The sequence below is a fragment of the Podarcis tiliguerta genome (genome assembly GCF_965153285.1).
Source record: "Podarcis tiliguerta genome assembly, chromosome: 4".
NCBI classification, from domain to species: Eukaryota; Metazoa; Chordata; class Lepidosauria; order Squamata; family Lacertidae; genus Podarcis; species Podarcis tiliguerta.
In genome coordinates, this window is record NC_139537.1 from 69,916,751 (window position 1) to 69,937,907 (window position 21,157).

Sequence of the window (21,157 nt, forward strand, 5' to 3'; positions counted from 1 at the left end):
TCATGCAGAAATAAAGCATTTTATTTGTTAAAATTGTCATTAGTGCAATAAGTCCTAAACAAAAAAATTAGTATTTTACATGTTCACAGGTAATTTAGCAAAACATGTTTTTGAAGTCCTTTAGTATTATTTTTTTTTAAATGAAAAGGTAAGGCAAATAAAAACCCACCACTGTTCTTGGTCCAAGCTAGTCAAACCTAAAAACAAACGATTGTCTATACATACTGTTTTTAAATACATTTGTTTCTGACAAGCACTTAAAAATGACATTCCACAACAAAACACAGTTACAGAATTGCTCTCTTCTTAAGATGCTCCCAGGTTTCCGTTTCTCCTAGAGGCCATTCCCTCTGTGGACTGCAGATCACCTACACGGCTTCCACTTTCTTCGTCGTTAAAGCGTTCGTATGTGTTTGGCAAAGAGCCGTTTATCCCTCTGTCATCTTTACGTAAAGACACGGGCAAGTTTGCTAGGGTGAAGTTGACATCCTTAAAGGCATGCAATAGAAATATCCCCACTATTATAGTGAGAAAGCCGCTGAGAGTGCCAATAACGTCGTCAGCCGCCATGTGTTGCCACTCTTTGAAGAGGATAGCGGAGCAAGTTAAAACAGATGTTGTGAAGAATACATAGTAGATTGGTGTCACGAGGGAAGTGTTGAATATATCCAGGGCTCGATTTAAATAGTTGATCTGCGTGCTGACGCAGACAATAAGACTTAGCAGCAGAATCCAGGATAAAGGATGCGTCAGCACGGGCTTCCCAGCAAAAAGTTCCTTTATAGCAATGCCCAAGCCTTTTACACAGGAAACAGACAGAGCTCCAATGACTGAGCATATTGTTATGTACACAAGAATGTTGGTTTGTCCATGCCGTGGTCCCACCACAAAGATCATTATTAAGGACACAATGACAACAAATGTGGCAAAGACCACAAAACCTGCAACATAAAGAGAAATCACATCAGCCACAATTCGTGTTTTATTACTCTGTATGAGCTAAGGCTTGGGGGGGGGGGGAGTCTGATGCTCAGTAAGGGGGGGGGGATTCCTAATTTTGCAGTATTAATGCCAGAGAATGAAATTTTAACGTGATTTTAGGAGGCAGAACTGTTTTTAATGTAAATTTCTCATTGGTATTTGATGAGTATTTTAGATTGCCTTTTGTAAACCAGTTAGGTCTTTAGTTCAAGCAAACAGTATTCAACTACTGTTAAAAACATTGCAGCTAGCTGTGGCAGGGGAAGCAGAAAGCACATGGCTGTACTTTATATTGTACAAACTTCTCTTAAAAGCTTCTATGGTTCTTTTGAACAGTTGGGGGTGCATACCTAAACCTAGTTTTCAGACACCTTGTTCAAAGTCACACAATACTGTCGTACCCTGGAACTCAGACGTTTTGGCTCCTGCACATCGCAAACCCAGAAGTGATTGTTCCAGTTTGCAAACATTCTTTTGGAACCCGACATCCGGCAGGGCATCCACGGCTTCTGATTGGCTGTAGGAACTTCCTGGAGCCAATCAGAAGCCACAATTTGGTTTTCAAATGCTTTGGAAGTCGAATGGACTTTCGGAACGGATTCTGTTCGACTTCCAAGATATGACTGTATTCCTATGAACTGTGCATTTCCTCTACTGCTCCTTGCTTTACACAGAATGCAGGGTCCTCTTACCTGGATCACCCAGCTTGTGGGATATTTCATTCAAAGTTTCCACTGCCTCTTCTTGGGGTGCATGAATTACCATCACGGTTGTACCCAGTACACTTAACAAACACCCAACTTTTCCATGCAGATTGAGCTTTTCATTTAAAAAGTACGATGAGAGAATGGCACTGAAACATAAAAAATATAAATCCATGTTGTAAATTTGAATTGCTCCATTATTATTATTATTTTTAATACCAAAAACCGTCTTGGGGATTCTGACAAGGTTAAAGAGCAAGATACACACAAAGTCTTTGCAATCTGTTTTTCGACAGCTAATACGTTTGAATTTGTAATGTTTTAAAGCTACAATGATACAGTTTAGCTCCAAAATGAGAAACACAGCAACTGGTTACAATCAATACAAAATAACCGAACAGCGTCTTAACAGGACCTTGATTTAAGTTGATACGATTAATACAACTCAATCAATATAGTTTATTAAATTTCTATCGAAAAACCATCCATAAATTGCATACAATTTATTCATGGGGTGGCAGCGTGATGATTGCAGCTGCAAATGAGACCAAATAATTCAAAACAGTGAAACACACCAAAGTGATAAAATGGCAAATCTAATGTTAAACTGAAAGTATTGCACACTGGGCAAATAATCCTAACCATAGACATACAGATGGATTCTTTATTAGCTTCAATTACTCTGGGATGTAATCTTATTCAGAAAACAAGTGACTGATTTAGGCTGCGATCATATGCATGCTTACCTGGGTGTAGGCCTCACTGAATAAAGTTGGGCTACTTTTTGAGTAAACATGCAAACAGATTTTGCTGCCTCCATTAATAAGGCATTAAATGCAAGTCAAGACTAAAGATAAAATAAAAACACAGCATAAAAAATGGTAAAGGCTGGTGATAAATGAATTATATAAGCCAGCCTGTAAGGGTTTCAAACCAACGAATATGTTCAAAATAAAAAAATTCCAGTAGCACCTTAGAGACCAACTAAGTTTGTTATTGGTATGAGCTTTCGTGTGCATGCACACCTGAAGAAGTATCTGAAGAAGTGTGCATGCACATGAAAGCTCATACCAATAATAAAACTTAGTTGGTCTCTAAGGTGCTACTGGAATGAACTTTTTCATTTTGTTTCGACTACCGCAGACCAACACGGCTACCCACCTGTATCTAGGAGTATGTTTAAAGTCAGAGAAGTGGCAATCAAGAAGATAATGGAGATTTTAAAAAATCTTAAGTATATAAAATTAAGGCAATTCAGGAGAAATTGGAGTAAGAGGCTAACAGACTTCAACACGTTTTTGTGTATTCACAGATAAGTATGCACTTACTAGCAAACGCAACCACACTGCCTCTGAAAATGCCATATCCCTTACCTTACAAGAACACTTAGAGCTCCTAAGGGAGTCACCAACGTAGCCGGTGCAAATGCATAGGCAGCAAAGTTTGCAACTTCGCCAGTTCCCACTACAAATTAAAATACAAAAGGGGACAAGTTTCAGATAAGCTTTCGAAAACTCAAGCTGACCACCCACCTCTGCAGATGAAAACCAAAATGCATAAAAAGCAGCGTTTATCCACAAGGAAATCCCTAAACAGGAAAATTCAAAGCCAACTTCTTAGGAATTTTTAACACAAGAATGCCTTTCAGTTTGGGGTCAGCTTTCCAGGTCTCATTACAACACTCCACTACTTGAGGTAAAAAAATCTTTGGTTTACAATACGAGGGGCATTTTCTCAATTCCCCCTTGTCGGAAAGTGTTGGAAAGTGATCTGGATTATACTGAATTGGAAGCTAGCAGAAATTGGAATTGATCATTCTCCCCCGTCGAAATGGAATCTAAACGCTCAGCAGCACAAATGAATGGGCGTTTGTGTCACAACATACTGTTTCCTGCCTCCAAAACCACATTTCCTCTCCAAAATTCAGCCCCATTCTGTCCTAGGGCCCTGCGTTACTTCCCCACAGATTCTTTCACAATACCTGCACTACTTTTCTTTGTTCCTTTACTGACATTCCACGCTTAAGATCATTCTCTTCCTCCTTTTGGGGGTTCAGAGATCATGCCACCATTGAGCCCTTGCCAGGTGTTGCTGACCTGTTCCTCCCCTGGTGTGCTGCCAGAGCCCCCATGTAACACGACCCTTGGTTGCTGCCACCGCCACCAATCACTCGCCTTACTCCCTCCTCCCCACAGCCATGTTTTATCTGATGGCAGGGGATTATTATGGGAGCCCAGCCAGCACTCAAAAGGTGTGCACTGCTAAGCATCAGACATTGCATCTTGGGGGTGGGGGTGGGGGGAGATCTGCAGCTGCCTCCTGCGGAACTGCTGTAGGTTGACTGATCCCATAAGGAGAGACTTCTCTCCCAATGCCACCAGGTAAGCCACATCTACAGCAAAGAGGAAGTGAGATGAGCGACTGGCCCTGAAGTGCCAAGCTTCTCAAGGTCACACGAGGTCAGTGATGGACCCTTCTGAGCCCCCAGACGGTGCCAACTCTCAATGCAGTCTGGACTGGATTCACAGATAACCAAAGAGGACTAAAAGAAAGTATGTTAGCTTAACTTACTTGACAAGAGTCCAGCCCACCAGAGCCACTCTTTAAGGTATGCATGGCCACCTTGTCCTAGTTTTTAAAGAAAAGGGGGGGAAAGTTACTGTGATAATACACAATAGATGCTACTATTTTAGGTTTTTAATGGTCCAGAATTTTTTTTAAAAATACGATACTAGTCAATAAAAGCTTTTTATTACGATGACTGAAATACTTTTTAAAAATAGTTCTGGAATAATGTTGCTTTGCCCAATCCACGGTGCTGGAAAACTCTTGGGTCCAATATTTGGATATTACTATTGCTACCATCTTTTACAAGGCAGCCCTCAGGATGCTAGAAAAAGTTTTGCAATATTTCAGATTACATGCATGCACTGATGCAATGCAGCTCAAGAATGTCTGTCTTCCAAGCAAAACACTCCTACAGTGAAATGAAGGAGCTTCTGTGCAATAAAGCCCTGACTCTTCTATGAGTGAAAATATGGTATACAAAGCTAGGGTTACCTGACATAGTTTCAGATCAGATATATTTGCATTATGCATGGACAAATGTTGCCAGAATCATAGAATTGTAGAGTTGGAAGGGACCCTGAGGATCATCTAGCCCAACCCACTGCAACACAGGAAATTAATAAAATAGGGGTAATTTCCTTAGCATTGGCTTTGGGTAACTTTATATTCCGTGCGTTTTGTTATATTCCAGAAGATTGTCTTTAAAATGCAAATCTGTGTATCGGCCCAGAGAAAAAAAGAGAGAACTGTATATACGAGTTCATTACTATGCTTTAATTATATAAATATTTTCAAAGTTACTTCCCTTAAAAAAAAGGATGCCTCATTTCGACATTGCAATGCTGAAGTCTATCGTGAGCCCAAAGAATTTTTGGACGGGCAGAACTAGCTGCTTCGTCCTTTGGATAAAAGCCAGGTCTCTCCAAGGTCAGATAATAAAACCTTCCTTATCTACTCAACAGCTTTGATTTCCACTTTTATTTTAATCCTATTCAGAAAACATTAGTTATGCAGTTTGCACAGAAGCCCCTTCTCATTTAATGAACTTTGGGCCACCATTTCCCTTGACCCTGAAACCTCACAAACCATTGTTGCATCCCCACCTCTCAATGAATTTAAGGAGCCATATGTTTTTAAAAGGTTTGTTATGTTTTGTTTGACAAAACAAAACTATAGAACTATAAAATTCCACAGAGATCTCAGAGCAGTACAAGTCTGTGTTTCAGGCAGGAGCTTTTGCTACCACATAAACAGAGTAGGTACCAATTTGCATCATGAAAAGCTCAACCATCCTGCAAAAATTTACCCATGCTTGCATTGATAGCATTCAACTGTTTTAAATATGTATGTTTCAAAATAAAGTCTTTAAAAACAGCTGAAGTTAACCCAATTTATTAACTCTGTAACGTGAAAATACAGTGATTCAGAGTACTCAGATAGGAACACCGTTTCGTTGAAGGGATTACAGTGGTACCTCGGGTTACATACGCTTCAGGTTACAGACTCCGCTAACCCAGAAATAGTACCTCGAGTTAAGAACTTTGCTTCAGGATGAGAACAGAAATCGTGCTCTGGCGGCGCAGCAGCAGCAGGAGGCCCCATTAGCTAAAGTGGTGCTTCAGGTTAAGAACAGTTTCAGGTTAAGAACGGACCTCCGGAACGAATTAAGTACTTAACCTGAGGTACCACTGTATTACACTACAAAATTCATGAGACACTTTTAAACACCAAGCAGAAAAAGTTTTGCCTCAAGGAAACCCCAAATCTATACCATAAAATATTTGCATAAATAAGAGCAAAATACATGTGTCTTTTCAGACACCCTGAGTTTGAGGTATCCTTGTGAGGAGGGGGTTTCGGTTTTTAGAATTACGTCAAAATATAGGGGTTGGGCATAGACATGCTATGGTTAGTGAAACACGACTGGAGAACCAAGGGGATGGTGTTACTTCACTCCTTGAACACTGTAAATAGTGCTGAAGAGTTAAATCCCAGCTTGTCTACCACATGCTTCCATTGTGAACACTATAAGGAGTAACATTTCAGTCCATATGTATGGTCTACCTGAGATTCCTGCATTGCAGGGGGGTTGGATTAGATGACTCTTGGGGTCCCTTCTAACTCTAGAATTCTATGATTCATACTGACCCAATCACAGCTCTTTGATTTACACAACTGCCACATAGTTCTCAGCTGTGGAGAAACAGATCTCCTTTCATGCATCATGTCAAGCTGCCCCCATCTTTCACGTTTTCAACTCTTTTAAAACCCAAAGGGCACAAACCAGCTCTTTTTAATTAAATAAAAAACGCAGTGGGGATTCTCATAATTCTGTCCCACATGCTAAATTCTGCATGCAATTGTAGAAAACGTCATATGAAAGATTTTGTATATGCTTCAAGTTAAAGCCAAGGAACTTGGGTCAAAGTTCATGTTTTCCCTTAAACATTCCCCCCCACCCCCCCGTTCAAGCAAACTTTTACCTGCTCTCATGGAGCCCTTCCTAGCCAGTCGAAGGAGACCTTTCTTCTTCAGGATGAAACTCCCACCAATGAAAAGGCTGGAGCTCATTGCCAATACCAGACCAATGTAAAAATCATATCTTCCGCTACCCTCAATCATTTCGTCAGTTGCTGAAGCATTCCAGACCGTCACATTGATCAAGGAGCACAGCTGTTGCTGGTACTGGAGGCAAGGCGATGACAAATTGAAACCTAAAAACAAAACAAAAAGCATTACAATAAGGGTCAGCAAGAGAGACAGTTCTTTTGTGTACATGATGCATGGCCCACCCGAAGTTTCTGGATTTGCTTCAGTGGAAGGTCTTCAATGCACCTGTCTACTTCATAAGAGAAAGAAAATGCAAGCCACTAGGAACAGGGGCAGCTCTTTGAAACTAAAATGCAGGTACAGGGTACACGGGATAAACTTAGAAGCATTACAAGGATGACAGCGAAAAAAGCAACAGACCTTAAGGGGGGAAAGCTGTTAAGCTAAGGAGCAATCATAGGCACATTTTCCTGTGAGTAGCTACCACTGAACACAGAAACTTGCTTCTGGTTAAGCATGCATAGGATCACACTGCATATCTGTTGTTTTACAATGACATAGATCGGCATATCCAAAATTAACCGTTCCGTACAAGAAAACAAAATCCTTAAACTGAATCTTATACTATACTTGCAGTATAGCAGGAATGGGGAAACTCTGACATACACCACGGAGTCCCAGTTTGGCCCATGAAGCCATTTCTCTCAAAACCATTCCCATCAGCTGATATCACTGGTGACTTCAGCTGACGGGCAGGTCAGGGTTTAATAATAATAAATTGTGATCATAATCCTGCAATGGCTGTGTGATGCTGGTGCATGGCAAGGGAAGAGGAAGCAAATCAGCCACCTTGTACACCTTAGATGTACAGGTACATATAGACTATGAAAATAAAGCTACAAAAAGGAAGTAGGCAGTAAAATGACAGTACATGCAGAAATAGGCCTAGCTCTATGTGAAGGTAAAGGAATCTTTTCCCCTTTTGAATGTCCTTTGATACTGGACTCAGCCAAAAGGAAAACTTTTCTGTAACACAAATGATCAAACTCCTTGTCAGAAGCCACAGTCCCACCTTGTTATGCAAAAGATGTAATGCACAATGTGAGATATGGAGAAAAAGAAGTCATTTATTTCCAGCTTGGGGGAAAAAATATATCGGACAAGTAGGTACATGAAACATGGAACAGGCAGTTGCTGCTTTCTTTCCAGGAGCAGATCAAATTAGTGGAGAAAATAGCTTGTTTGGGGAACACCTTCACTGTAAGAGTAGAGGTGGAAAATTGAAAGAACCTTACAAGAGACTGTCTCTTGCCTGACAAACACATTTCGTTGTTCACAAGAGAGTCTGATTTCCAGCAAGAGAAGTCAACTGGTTTAGTCTCTGAAATTCACAGTGTCACTGATAGACCTATCTGAAGCTGAACCTCAGAATGCAACAGCTTTTCCGTTGGCTATGGCACAGTAAGTATCATTCACAGAGCGAGCGCTAATAACTATGCAATGCCTTATACACCTCATTAGCAACTCCACATCACAGATTCCTAGTTTAGGGTCACTAACTTACTTATCTGGTCAAATATTTGGGGCATATGTTTACCAGATTCAAGGTTCCATTTCTGCTCAATGATCTTACTATATTCTCCAGGAGACAGGATATATTAGGTACCTCCCATCTTCATTTTATCACAAAAATATTATGTTCAGTGCCCTAACATGATATGATGCACACAGATCAGGTTGGTGAGCTTGAACGACGACACTTTCCAAACATAGGTTTGCGGGCCTGTGTTCTCCAGGTGACGCACCCCATGAATGTCTTCTGCAGAACCCCAGCCATGCAACTTACAGCATTTATTTATTTAGTAAAATTTAAACACTGCGTGATTGCAAAAACAAACAAACCTCAAAGAGGTTAATGAAAAATAAACCAAGAAAAATTCACAGCCATACTTTAAAATACAGAAAATGTCAAACATATAATGTTACAGTGACTGTAACATCATTTTTATGCGACGTGAAAGCTATAATAGTAGATTTACTGCTTTTTTATTTCAGGTTCCCTTCTGGGCTTTGTATTAAATATGTAGGGCCTACAATCGTTTTCTCTACAACATATGCAACTATACATAGTAATACACTCTTTAATCAATTATGACATTTCCCGATGTACAACTTCTAAATTGGCAATGACTCCATAACTACAAATCCTGTCTAGGCAATCCTGAGGATTAAATTTTGCAACACCCTGGAAGATTATTTGTATGCTGTGAATAATTGCACTAATACACTGGTAAGCTTTCCTTCAAAGTACAAGATTAAAGAATCTTGCAGCTTCAAACAAATTCATTCTGGAACCTCATTTACAAATGCCAGGCGTGGCAAGAATCAACTCCAAAGAGTAGGACAGGTATAGTTCCCAGGCAATACTTCAGCCCAAGCACCCCCAAACTCGGCCCTCCAGGTGTTTTGGGACTACAATTCCCACCATCCCTGACCACTCACAGCTAGAGATGATGGGAGTTGTAGTCCCAAAACACCTGGAGGGCCGAGTTTGGGGGTGCCTGCTTCAGCCACATGACTTAAAGATAAATAATAATGAAGGTGAACAAGATTTCTGGAGCCGCTCCACATCTGACACAGGAAGAAATCTCTGACTGAAAGAAACATGCACTGTGTTGTATTAATCAGCTGTACTGTTTATCTTCTTATTATAACTACCTTCCTTTTAAACTTTAGTGGATAACCTCTTTGAAGAAAACAACTTGTCTTTTTGAGTTTCCGTTTTAAGACACCAGGGCTTTTCTTCACCTACACTTGGATAACTCTTAGCTCTGTAAGAAGTGCACTTATTCCATATACCGAGATTAAACCGTTGTTACAAATGGCCCCAAACGCCAGTATTTATTCTTAAACTAAATACAGACGTCTCAAAACAACTGTGTTATTTTGTATTGAAAAGAATTCACTCCCCGAGCCCTGCCATTCTACACCTAATCATGTCTGCAGAAGTCCAACTGAATTTAATGGGGTTTATTCCCAGGTAAGTAGGGTTAGGATTTCAGCTTATGCATTCCAAATTAAAAAGAAAACTTGTGACTTCTTTCCTCATTTTCTGTCCCATGAAGGACAAAGTTTTGTTCAGGCTAGCAACTGTGCCTTATTCTTTCAAAAGAAAGTAAAATTCACTTCCTAAAGATAGAACAACCATTACTTATTTTGAAATGCCAAGTTTTCCCACATCATTTTTAAAACACACCCAAACTTTCAGGTTCAGTCTTGCACATATAGATCCCTTCAAAAACAGGTTCTACATTACACAAATGTTATCTTAACTGCAAGAGATACATTTTGTGCTTCCACCGATCCAGTTTTCTGTGCGATCTTTACAAAATACACCCTTACCTTTGTGACATTTTACAGACATTTCTTTAAGCCATTTGTCTTCCATTTCACTAAGCAAATAGGCTACACTGAAAAAGAAAGAATGTCAATCTGCACTGTGCCAGACAGTAATTTTGTATTGCGCTCCCCTAATTTGTTTACAGATTGTGGGGATCTGTGCAGGGGGTTGTTTTTATTTTAAAGCTCTTTACAGAAAGTGTGTTTCCCTTCTCTACAGTGGGGTTCAAAGACTAATAGGTATTACTTATTTTCAGGGGGTTTTCCTACAGTCAAATATCCTGAACTATGTTTGCTGTTTAATTTCAGCACAAAAAGGCCAGTTCAGCTCTGTGACATCAAACCAAAGTTTAAAATCACCTGCAGTAGCCACAACAAGCCTTAACCAACCCACTGCTCTTTCACATACAAGAGGAGATTGAAAAGCTCCCATCTTCAATGCAAAATGAACCAGAGTCCCCTGTTATATCTGAACCCTGCAAGTAGTTTAAAAACTCCAGTTACAGTGGTACCTCGGGTTACAAACACTTCGGGTTACAGATTCCGCTAACCTGGAAGTAGTACCTTCGGTTAAGAACTTTACGTCAGGATGAGAACAGAAATCGTGCGGTGGCGGCAGCAGGAGGCCTCACTAGCTAAAGTGATACCTCAGGTTAAGAACGGTTTCATGTTAAGAACAGACCTCTGGAACGAATTAAGTTCGTAACCAGAGGTACCACTGTATTGAGCAAACTAGGATCATAAAACCATGGTTTGATACTCTTCTGACGTAACTAGAATCTGAGCTAACCAGACACCCCCAAGTTCAGAAGCACTATTAAATGAGACTTTTGTTGAGGTATTACAATTTATATTTGTAAGAAGTTTCAAGAGAGATATCTAGAAATAACTGAATTCAGCAAGCAATAACACTAACCATACATTTCTAGCCCAAATCAGTATTGTTTTGTGTTAAACACCTGCATTCTAGCAGACCACATAAACAGATTTTTAAAACAGCCTCTTTTTTACCATAAAATCTCTAAATATCACAGCTTTCAAGCAAAAACTAGAAAGTATTCCCCCCCCCCAACCAGGCTTCCAAAATTATCTTCGCCTGTTGAATTTATATCCTTATCCGCCGCAGCATTCACTGTGAATTCCTACATTATTCATGCTGATCTGAATGTTCCCAATACAAAAACAAGTAACCAACTTTACTGTGAAAAATTCCTATGAAGGTAATGTTAAGATTCCTATGAAGGTAATGTTAAGAATTCTAGACCTCTAAATGTTCTCACTGAGCATGCATCATAAAAGGGAGAATGTTAGCATGCTAACAGTAATCTAGTGTACTTTGCATGCCTGGTTCTTCTCACTTCTCCTAATGATGCCTCCATTATTCTGGAAAAGCACAAAGCGTTACACAGACAGCCACCTGGGGGTAGGGATTTGAGGAATCCTCCTCATTAACGCTTACGTGTCCCAGGAACACCCAGATTATCTATTCTCTATCACAAGATAGCAGCTCCCCAATTCTGCTGTTGCCTCTGGCCACACTTAAGTTTCTGCCTTCCAAACTGTCCCCTTTCCTTGGCTTAACCTGTAGGGAGACAGTGAGGCTGCAACAAAATATATCCGGTTGAAAGCTGGGGCTGCTTCATGATAGGAAAGGACTGGAACAACATTTTCAGTCACTATGAAGTGCAACAGGGTGAGGAGCTGGATCTGTTTGGCAGGCTCAGGTCCTTATCTCCCTATGCCCTGCAAGTCAAGTTTGATATGTGGGCTGTTACCCACCTGTCATTCACTTGACATCACGGTGACATCAGGTGACTCATTTCTGCCTGTGCGGTTTGAAATCAAACCATGTGAGCATAGGCACAGCACCTTTGCTAATGCCACTTTTACCTGCCACACACCTGACATTATATAAAATATCAGACATAGGACAATGAGTGGTGTTTGGCCAAAATGGCCTGGCAGGCCTAATCGGGACCATGGGCAAAGGTTCCCCCACCTTGGAAGTAGAATGTTATATACCATGTTTCTCATTTTTGATTCTCCTAAACCACAGGTGAGAATGCAATGCTTCTCTCAATGTCGCTGGACTACAACTGCAAATCATCACTGACTATTGGCCATTCTTGGCTTGAGCTGATGGCAGTTGGTGTCTGGCAGCATCTGAAGGGTTAATAATAATAATAATAATAATAATAATAATAATTATTTAGTATTTATATCCCACTCATCTGGTTGGGTTTCCCCAGCGACTCTGGGCGGCTCCCAACAGAATTAATGATAATAAAAAAGTGATAACACAACAGACATTAAAAACTTCCCTAAAGAGAGCTGCCTTCAGGTGTCTTCTAAAAGTCAGATAGTTGTTTATTTCCTTGACATCTGATGGGAGGGCATTCCACAAGGCAGGCACCACTACCAAGAAGGCCCTCTGCTTGGCTCCCTGCAACCTCACTTCTCGCAGTGAGGGAACCACCAGAAGGCCCTCGGAGCTGGATCTCAGTGTCTGGGCTGAACGATGGGGGTGGAGACACCCCTTCAGGTATACTGGGCCGAGGCTGTTTAGGGGTTATCCTTGCTTTAAGAAAATATTGGTCCTTCCAATTCTGCAATTGATTCTAAGCTATCTACTCTAAAATGGCAAAGAAAAACTGAATCATACAACTGAATCATACAAATCACGTGGCAAATATATCCTTAACTCTGCTACTTTGAACTCCCTTATCAGTAGCACTTCCCTTGAAAGTTTTTCACTGCTCTATAATAAATCACTCTGCTCCATTTTCAACAAATTATGGAAGAAATAATTCTGAAAGCTAAGGAAACAAAGGTGATCCACATGTATATGGTTGAGCACAAACTTTTAATTGGGACCAACCAAAATATCACAATATTGCGGCAATACAGTGGTACCTCAGGTTTCATACGCTTCAGATTACAGAGGGAATCAACCCAAGGAAGGCCACAGGGCCAGATGGGGTAGCTGGAAGGGTATTGAGAGACTGTGCAGATCAACTAGCAGGAGTTTTCACTGGGATTTTAAATCAATCCCTAGCCCAGGCTATTGTTCCATCCTGCCTAAAGTCCTCTATTATCGTTCCAATAGCAAAAAAACCTAACCCGGAAGATCTGAACGATTTTCGTCCAGTAGCACTCACACCTATAATCATGAAGTGCTTTGAAAAGCTGGTACGAAATTATGTCATCGCCTGCCTACCAGAGGGACTGGACACATTCCAATTTGCTTATAAAACGAAAAGATCGACAGAGGACGCTGTGGCGATTGCCCTCCATGCCGTCCTTGCACATTTGGAGCAGCGGGGGGGTTATGCCAGACTGCTTTTTTTAGATTTTAGCTCGGCATTTAATACCATTCTACCACAACGTCTGATGTCTAAACTGGAAGATCTGGGGCTTCCGTTATCACTTTGTGGGTGGATATTGGACTTTTTGTCAGACCGCCCCCAGAGGGTTCGGTTGGGCCCTTATACCTCTAATATGCTTAAGACTAACATAGGAACACCACAGGGATGCGTACTCAGTCCGCTCCTTTATATTCTTTACACGTACGATTGTGTCGCTACTCACCCTAGTAATAGGGTTGTCAAATTTGCAGATGACACAACCGTGATTGGGCTCATCTCTGAAAGGGAGGGTGAAATGGATTATAGAGATGAGGTGGAGCGGCTGACAGAGTGGTGCAGAGCTAACAACTTGCTCATAAATACAAGGAAGACGAAGGAACTTGTGGTGGACTTCAGGAGACAGAAGAGCAATGTCCAGCCACTTTTGATTGATGGGGTCTGTGTGGAGAGGGTAACAACGTTCAGATTTTTGGGCATTGAATTACAAGAGGATCTGTCCTGGAGTGTCAACACAAGGGGGCTTGTGAAGAAGGCGCAGCAGAGACTGTATTTTTTGAGAATACTAAGGAAAAACCATCTTCCGCAGAAACTGCTGCTTGCCTTCTATCACTGTGCCATTGAGAGCGTGCTTACTTATGGCCTATGTGTGTGGTACGGAAGCTGTACTACCCAGGACAGGATGGGGTTGCGCAGGGTTGTGAAGGCAGCAGAGAGCATTGTTGGCTGCCCACTTTCCACCTTAGAGCAGATTTATGCCACAAGGTGCCATAGGAAGGCACTGGACATAGTAAAAGATCCATCGCATCCTGGTCACTGTCTCTTCGAGCTCTTGCCGTCGGGACGGAGATACAGGACGATGAAGACTAGAACGAGCCGTCTTAAGAACAGCTTCTTCCCCAGAGCAATCTCGGCCCTGAATGGGAAGACCGGACTTTGAAAGTCATCAAATCTCCTTTGCCGTATTTTATTATATTTTTTAATTAGTGTTTTTATGGAGTAACCAAGTAATTTCGTTGTCCCCGAAGGGGGCAATGACAATAAAGATATTATTATTATTATTATTATTATTACTCTGCTAACCCAGAAATAGTACATCGAGTTAAGAACTTTGCTTCAGGAAGAGAACAGAAATTGTGCTCTGGCGGCGCAGCAGCAGCAGGAGGCCCCATTAGCTAAAGTGGTGCTTCAGGTTAAGAACAGTTTCAGGTTAAGTACAGACCTCCGGAACGAATTAAGTACTTAACCCGAGGTACCACTGTATTTTGAGTTCTCTAGAAGTCTTCCAACAAACAATATATTACACAAAGAATGGGGGCTGGAGAAGAAATAACAAAAACAAATTAGAGTAGATAGTGTAGGCTCAGTTCCAAGATGGGGACTACAGACTGAGCACCACTCCTCTCAGGTGCTGATGCTAACAGATGACAGGTTTAAGATTCTGGCTGTTGCAGCTGCTGAGAAATTAAAGTTATGCTTCCTGCTGGCTAAGTAGTCTTACAACAACAAACATAAAAGTAATAATGTTAATTATAGTTTAAATGCTTTCAATCCTACATACTCAGATGCAACCACAAACTTTCAGGTGCTGGGCAAAATTAAAACTCATTGGAAGTGTCAGCAATCCAAGCCCCAACACGAGACCAATTTTCACTACTTCTACAAATAGTGCTAGCTTAGCGTATTTATAAAGCCACTGTACTTCAGCTGCATACATTTTTACTGTATCTTAACAAAGCAACTTCTGTCTGGACATGTTACAAGATTATAGAAAGCCCTTCATGACTATGTCACATGACACTCTTGTACAAGGCGTATCACAAAGGGAACCTAGGACCATTACAGCTTTGAGAATCTGCACAATAAAGTGCTACTAGCCTCTAGTATCTCATACAACACCATGAGGGAAGAATATTGCTTTAGGTACAAAGTGTTTAACGTGCTGAACTAGCAGGACTGATCAGTAATTTACATAGAGAGGACAATCTCTAATATATGTTTTTTCTCTAGGTGGTGGGGCCTTTGAAAGCACCTTGGGCCTGGAAGATCTCAGGCAGCCAGCATAATTGCCACAAAACAGTCTGCACATTATTCTCACTTCCTCACATCCATGCTGCAGCTCACTTTTTGATGTCAACTGGAGATTTCTTCAATGTCAGCCTCATTCAGTATTCTACAGTAGTCCAACCTTAAGGTTGCAAAACTATTAATATGTACGATCACTTTGCTTGAACAAAACTGGTGTTTTAAATTACGTTTTTGTGGATCTTGACCTGATTTTATCCTTATATGCTACACTCTGCCTTCCATTTTTAAAAATGAAAATCCAGATTAAATTTGTGCAAATAAAATTATTATTAGTTAAAGTACTTTGTTATGCTTTTCTGGGCAAATGCCCATCCAAAACATCTTACAAGCAAAATAATTATCAAAGTAGTATGAAATTTTAAAAAGCCACAAGTAAACACTTCATAATAATATAACAGAACCAGAAAGAATACTATTATTATTGAGTCAGACCATCATGAGATCAAGGATTAAGGGGTGGAACCTCTACATGTGTAACGTATAAAAGATACTTGCTATGTTCTGTTCTAGGAGCAAAGATGAGACCAAGAAACCCCACAGAACCCTGTACAGTGCCTGGAGATTGAATACCAATCCCCCAAAACAGGTTTATATCAAGTGCATTAGGATTATCCACCAGACTTGCTTTACCTCATCCACTTGGCAAAAACTTCAGTACTAGAACAACCACACCTAGGTATTTAATCTCAGAAATGCAACCTAGGTGTCTTGAGCTGATTGGTAATACCCAAACTCCAGATCTTTTCCACCAAGTGCTTTGTAGCAACAGCAGAAACCCCACAAATCAATTCCTGTGGTTCTCAACTCGCCTCCCAATTACCACATTCTGGACAGGGTCTGACAGAACCAATTCAAACCAGGTATAAGCAGACTTCTACTTTGTTTGGGGTTTTTGTTTTTTACTAAGTCCCCGAAATCTACCAATTCAACCCAGCAGCAAAACACAGACCCTACAAGTTAAAGAGTCCAGGGTTAAGCATGCAATCAATAAAAAACATAAAGCAGGAAGGAAATAGCTTGTGCCTTTTCACTGAAAGACAGAGTAGAACTATAACAAATAACAGCAACTGTAAAAGCAGCAGCACAGCTACTAGCAATAAGCAACACACAAGGCAGAAAAATAATATTAAAAGTTCTTTAATGGCCAGTAAAGGCTTACCGAAATAGCAAAGCCTTCACCAGCTAGCAGAAGGAGATAGCTAGGCAGGCTTCAGAGGGCAATGTATCACCCCTATGGGCAATGCAGTGGAGAAGACCCCGCAACTCACTCTTGGATTTTGCTTTGGCAAAGGATGGATTATCACCTTGACTTCTTGAGCAGTGTAAGGTAAGGCACTGATCTTCAACTGGTGGTCCTGGACCCACTACTGAGTCACCATACACCCAAAAGCAGGTTACAATGCCGCCACCACATTGGGAAAATAAATAGAGGCAAGTCTCCAAGTCTGTTTGAGCTAAAGGTGGGTCTTAGGGCTAAAAAGGCTGAAGACTAATGCCCTAAAAGGATATTAGACCCACAGTATCGACATACAATCACTCAAACTATGAGAAGAAATCCATTCCATGGCTCACTCCTTAAGCACCACAACTTACCAGAACAGCAGACCAGGAAGCAACCTAGAAATTAACCAACGTGCCTTTAATGATCGTAATGAAATGAGGTAAGAGAGATATGAAGCCACAGGCTTCCAAAAAAGGATGGCTATAGTTCCTGGAGCTCCTTCGCCCACGCCATCCTGCCTCAGCCCTGCTCTTAAAAATAAATAAATCAGATTGCTAAATCTCCAAATCACAACCGCGTCAGCCTGCTCTCGCGAAATGCGTGTTTAAGTGGAAGTCGCTCCCCTGGGGTGACGCGCCACTCACTTTTATTTTTACTCAAGAGTAAACCCGTTGACATGAGTGGCCATGTCTAACCCGGCTCCATTCATTCCAGCAGGCCTGCTCTCTGCGTAAAAGTTAAGTTGACATCACATGCCACCGAAGCGCAACAACTCCCAGGTAAGTGCGCACCACGGTCACAACAATATTGTGGCAAGGACTGTGTGTGTGTGTCGTGCAATCGCTGGCTCCGTGCAAGCGCCACACAAATCTTCTTGCAACGACCATCCCCTCCGCTTTGCACGCTCCGCGCGACGGCGAGCAACTAAAGCAAAGCGCCGCTTGGCGAGGGGCAGGAGGCCGGCCGGAGTCGCGCGGGGTCCGGCTCCGCTTCTCTGCGGGGAGACGGAGAGAAGCCACCCGCCGGAGGCCCAAGCCCGGTTACCTGCAACGGCGGCGCCTCTTTCTTCCTCATATCCCGCCCGCCCGGAGAGGGGCCGCGGCCGGCGCAGCGGCGTCGGAGAGGAGGAGAAGCGGCAGCGGCAGCGGAGGAGGAAGAGGCGTCGGAGGAGGAGGCCGAGGGGAAGCCAAGCGCCCTTGCCAAGCGCGCGCCGTCGCCATGGGGAAAGCCCCGCTCAGGTGCTGGGCTGCTCCGCTCCGTCGCCCGCCCTCCGCGCAAACCCACGCGAGAAACTCCGCCGGCGCCCTCGCTCCCCTCCCTTGGCACGCCAGGCGGAAAGGGAGGAGCGACGAGCCGGGCGGAAGCTGCCTCACCGAGGGGATATGTTTTTGGGGTGGGGAGGGGTGTCACGTGAAAGTTTCCCCATTCCTCCTTGCGGGGAGGTGTGTGTGGGAAATGGGGTAAGGGAGACACCCAGGCTTGCAGTGCAAATCCGCGCAGGAGTCGTGCGAAGTGCGCGCGAATTTTGGAACAGGGGCCTTGTTTGTTTATTACATTTCTGTTGCATTTGTTTATATTGCATTGCTTAGTTTTAAGGTGGCGTGCACAGTTTCCCCCGGCCCACTCCTCCCGTTTTATCTGCACAGCAACTCTGTGAGGCCGGCTGAGCAGTGACTGGCCCAAGGTCAAACCCAGGTGTGCTTCTTGGTGGAGTGGGGATTTGAACCCTGATCTCCCAGTCTGACCACTTACACCCCACTGGCTGTACTTGATATAGGGTCCGGCTGCCGCTCTCGACTGAGTGCGTAACGGCCTGTGAAGCAAATGGGCGGCTTTGCAGTCGCTTTGTCCTTGATTTCATGTACAGGTGTGCCCTTGGCCACTAAATAAAGGTAAAGGTACCCCTGACCATTAGGTCCAGTCGTGGCTGACTCTGGGTTGTGGCACTCATCTCGTTTTATTGGCTGAGGGAGCCGGCGTGCAGCTTCCGGGTCATGTGGCCAGCATGACTAAGCAGCTTCTGGCGAATCAGAGCAGCTCACGGAAATGCCGTTTACCTTCCCGCCGGAGCGGTACCTATTTATCTACTTGCACTTTGACATTCTAGGTTGGCAGGAACTGGGACCGAGCAACGGGAGCTCACCCCATCGCAGAGATTCGAACCGCCGACCTGATCAGCAAGCCCTAGGCTCTGTGGTTTAACCCACAGCGCCACCCGCTAAATACCTGATGGCTAATGTGTGCGTGTTTCCAGTGGAATTCCCATCTACAGAAAACATACCAAAACGGGTTAGAGTACCTGTAGATGACCCTGGAGTCTCCTTCCAACCCTACAATTCTGTGATTATCATGGACCCATAAAACAGGGAAGAACTACCGCTTGCTATTTGCCCTTCTCACTGTGAGTTGTTTATTCTGTCTCCTGGGGCTACTGCTTTTTGTCTGGCCAGCATCTAATTGCTTAAGGGCAGAGTTCATTTGAGAAATATGAGCCTGCAGTTTAAGCACCTGATACAAGGTAAGATAGTGGAAAAAGTTGGCCTGGAGGGTTTCAGACCTCATTAAAGAGGTTTAGTCAGTGGATGTAAACTGTAGATCCTATCTTGGGTGAAAAGGAAAACTAGGAGAAGAGCACAACATGAGCACGTGTATGTAAGCCCGGTTGCCCCTCACCAATTGCTTGTGGGGAGACCTGGGGGGCCTAAGGGTTCAAAACTATGGTAGGATGCCAGGGCCCCAAAATGGCACACAGGGAGAAACTTAATAAAATGGGGCCCAACTCTATATAGGAGAGTAAGCAAGAGATTCAATTAAATATACAATTTTAAAAACATTGAAAAAGGAGGGGAGTCCCAACAATTTAGCTATATTAGTCTGGCTACTTCTAGGCTGCAATGCAACGGTAGACCCTCAACCTCTGTCCTTCGCTGGCTGTGAGCTGCTGCTGAAGAAACACTGAGAGGTGGTTCAGTGGTGCTCTCACTTCTCTTGCCTTCACTGAATGGTTCTGAAAAAGACAGTTCTTTTACTAGTTTCTTTGTGGTTTCTTCCCCTGAAAGCTGTCTGTGGACAAATGCCATGTCCCTCAGCCTGAAAGTGAGATGAGCACCGCAACCCCATAGTCACCTTTGACTGGACTTAACCGTCCAGGAGTCCTTTAACTTTTTTTTTATTTTTTAAACCTTACTTCATGGGGTTGCACATCCATATGTATGCACACACACCTCTATTTTTCCAGCTTGTTCTGCCCAGTTATGAGTTCACTGTTCCTGACAAAGATGTTTGCTTTAAAAAGCAAAATAATAGGGGCAGCATTGAGAGGAAACTGCAGATTTAAGAATGCAACATAGGCCATGGAATTTGGTCTCGCTAGACACAGTGATGGCCACCATCTTGTATGGCTTTAAAAAAAGGAGATGTACAACAAAGCTTTCAATGACTATTAGCCATAATGGCTACAGACCCTCCAAGTGTGCCAGTTTTCCAGGGATGTCCCTGATTTAGAAAAGCTGTCCTGGTTTCTGATTTGATCCTAGAATGTCCCACTTTTCCTTAAGTTGTCCTTATTTTCATTGGAGAACTGTTGGAGGGTATCAAGTTACTCAACTCCCAAGCCATCTGATGGCAATCCTGTATAGGGAAGGTTTTTTTTAAAGGGTTTTTGTTTTTATTATGTTTTTATATATGTTGGAAGCTGCCCAGAGTGGCTGGGCAGAGTGGCTGGGGCAACCCAGTAAGGTGTGTGGGGTATAAATAGTAAAGTTATTATGGAATGGGACGTCCCTATTTTCATCGGAGAAAGGTTGGAGGGTATGTGGCTATAATCTGCCTCTGCACACAAGAAGCAATAACACTTCTTCTGAATGCCAGGGGTCTTCTGAAGTACTGCCTTTTAAAGGCAAGTCCCACCTGGGTTTCCTTTTAGTTCAATATATCTGAAAAGAAACATACAGTACTACAAAACTCTAAAGGTCAGATTCACAACCAGTCTGGGTAGTGCAATGGGCTTTTGCCTCTTTTCCATCATGCCCCCAAGTGGTTCTAGGGGGTCAGAAGAACCCCTAGAACAGTGCATGGGGCCCATGGGAAAGATAAAGGGGAGACAGTTCTGTATGGCAAGCAGAAATCATAATAGTGTGACATCTACCTTAATTCCTAAGTTTCTTTTAAGGTAAAGGTACCCCTGCCCGTACGGGCCAGTCGTGTCCGCCTCTGGGGTTGTGCGCCCATCTCACTTAAGAGGCCGGGGGCCAGCGCTGTCTGAAGACACTTCCGGGTCACGT

At 42.7% G+C, this 21,157-nt stretch overlaps 1 protein-coding gene and 2 long non-coding RNA genes across 5 annotated transcripts in view; 2 read left to right on the forward strand and 1 right to left on the reverse strand.

The window, feature by feature from the left end:
* On the reverse strand, positions 1 to 18,205 carry NIPA2 (NIPA magnesium transporter 2). 3 transcript variants are annotated; one of them, XM_083437989.1, is made up of 7 exons: positions 11,349 to 11,413; positions 10,206 to 10,273; positions 6,737 to 6,967; positions 4,257 to 4,313; positions 3,059 to 3,149; positions 1,674 to 1,834; positions 1 to 941 (listed from the first exon to the last, which is right to left on the reverse strand). In XM_083437989.1, exons 2-7 carry the CDS (start codon positions 10,249 to 10,251, stop codon positions 307 to 309), a joined length of 1,221 nt encoding a protein of 406 aa, XP_083294115.1. In that variant the 5' UTR covers positions 10,252 to 10,273; positions 11,349 to 11,413; the 3' UTR covers positions 1 to 306. The 3 variants fall into 3 exon arrangements, with proteins under 3 accessions (XP_083294115.1, XP_083294116.1, XP_083294117.1); XM_083437990.1 differs by lacking the exons at positions 10,206 to 10,273; positions 11,349 to 11,413 and adding an exon at positions 17,919 to 18,205; XM_083437991.1 differs by lacking the exons at positions 10,206 to 10,273; positions 11,349 to 11,413 and adding an exon at positions 16,812 to 16,944.
* LOC310676345 lies at positions 11,446 to 15,818 on the forward strand. The gene is made up of 2 exons (XR_014510473.1): positions 11,446 to 11,625; positions 15,575 to 15,818. It is a non-coding gene; the product is annotated as an uncharacterized lncRNA (long non-coding RNA).
* The window catches only part of LOC310676371, a 13,847-nt gene continuing 10,019 nt past the window's right edge, over positions 17,330 to 21,157 (forward strand). Inside the window, exon 1 of the long non-coding RNA XR_014510502.1 lies at positions 17,330 to 17,653. This is a non-coding gene — a long non-coding RNA (uncharacterized lncRNA). The remainder of the gene's footprint in view (positions 17,654 to 21,157) is intronic.

What these genes read in the sequence shown, in the direction of transcription:
- NIPA2 (XM_083437989.1), bottom strand. Translation starts at nt 10,251, where the DNA reads ATGGAAGACAAATGGCTTAAAGAAATGTCTGTAAAATGTCACAAAG. An exon ending in GTCTGTAAAATGTCACAAAG is followed by an intron (nt 6,968 to 10,205) that starts GTAAGGGTGTAT and finishes TTTTGTTTTTAG; the next exon opens with GTTTCAATTTGTCATCGCCT. An exon ending in GCTCTAAGTGTTCTTGTAAG is followed by an intron (nt 1,835 to 3,058) that starts GTAAGGGATATG and finishes TTTATGTTTCAG; the next exon opens with TGCCATTCTCTCATCGTACT.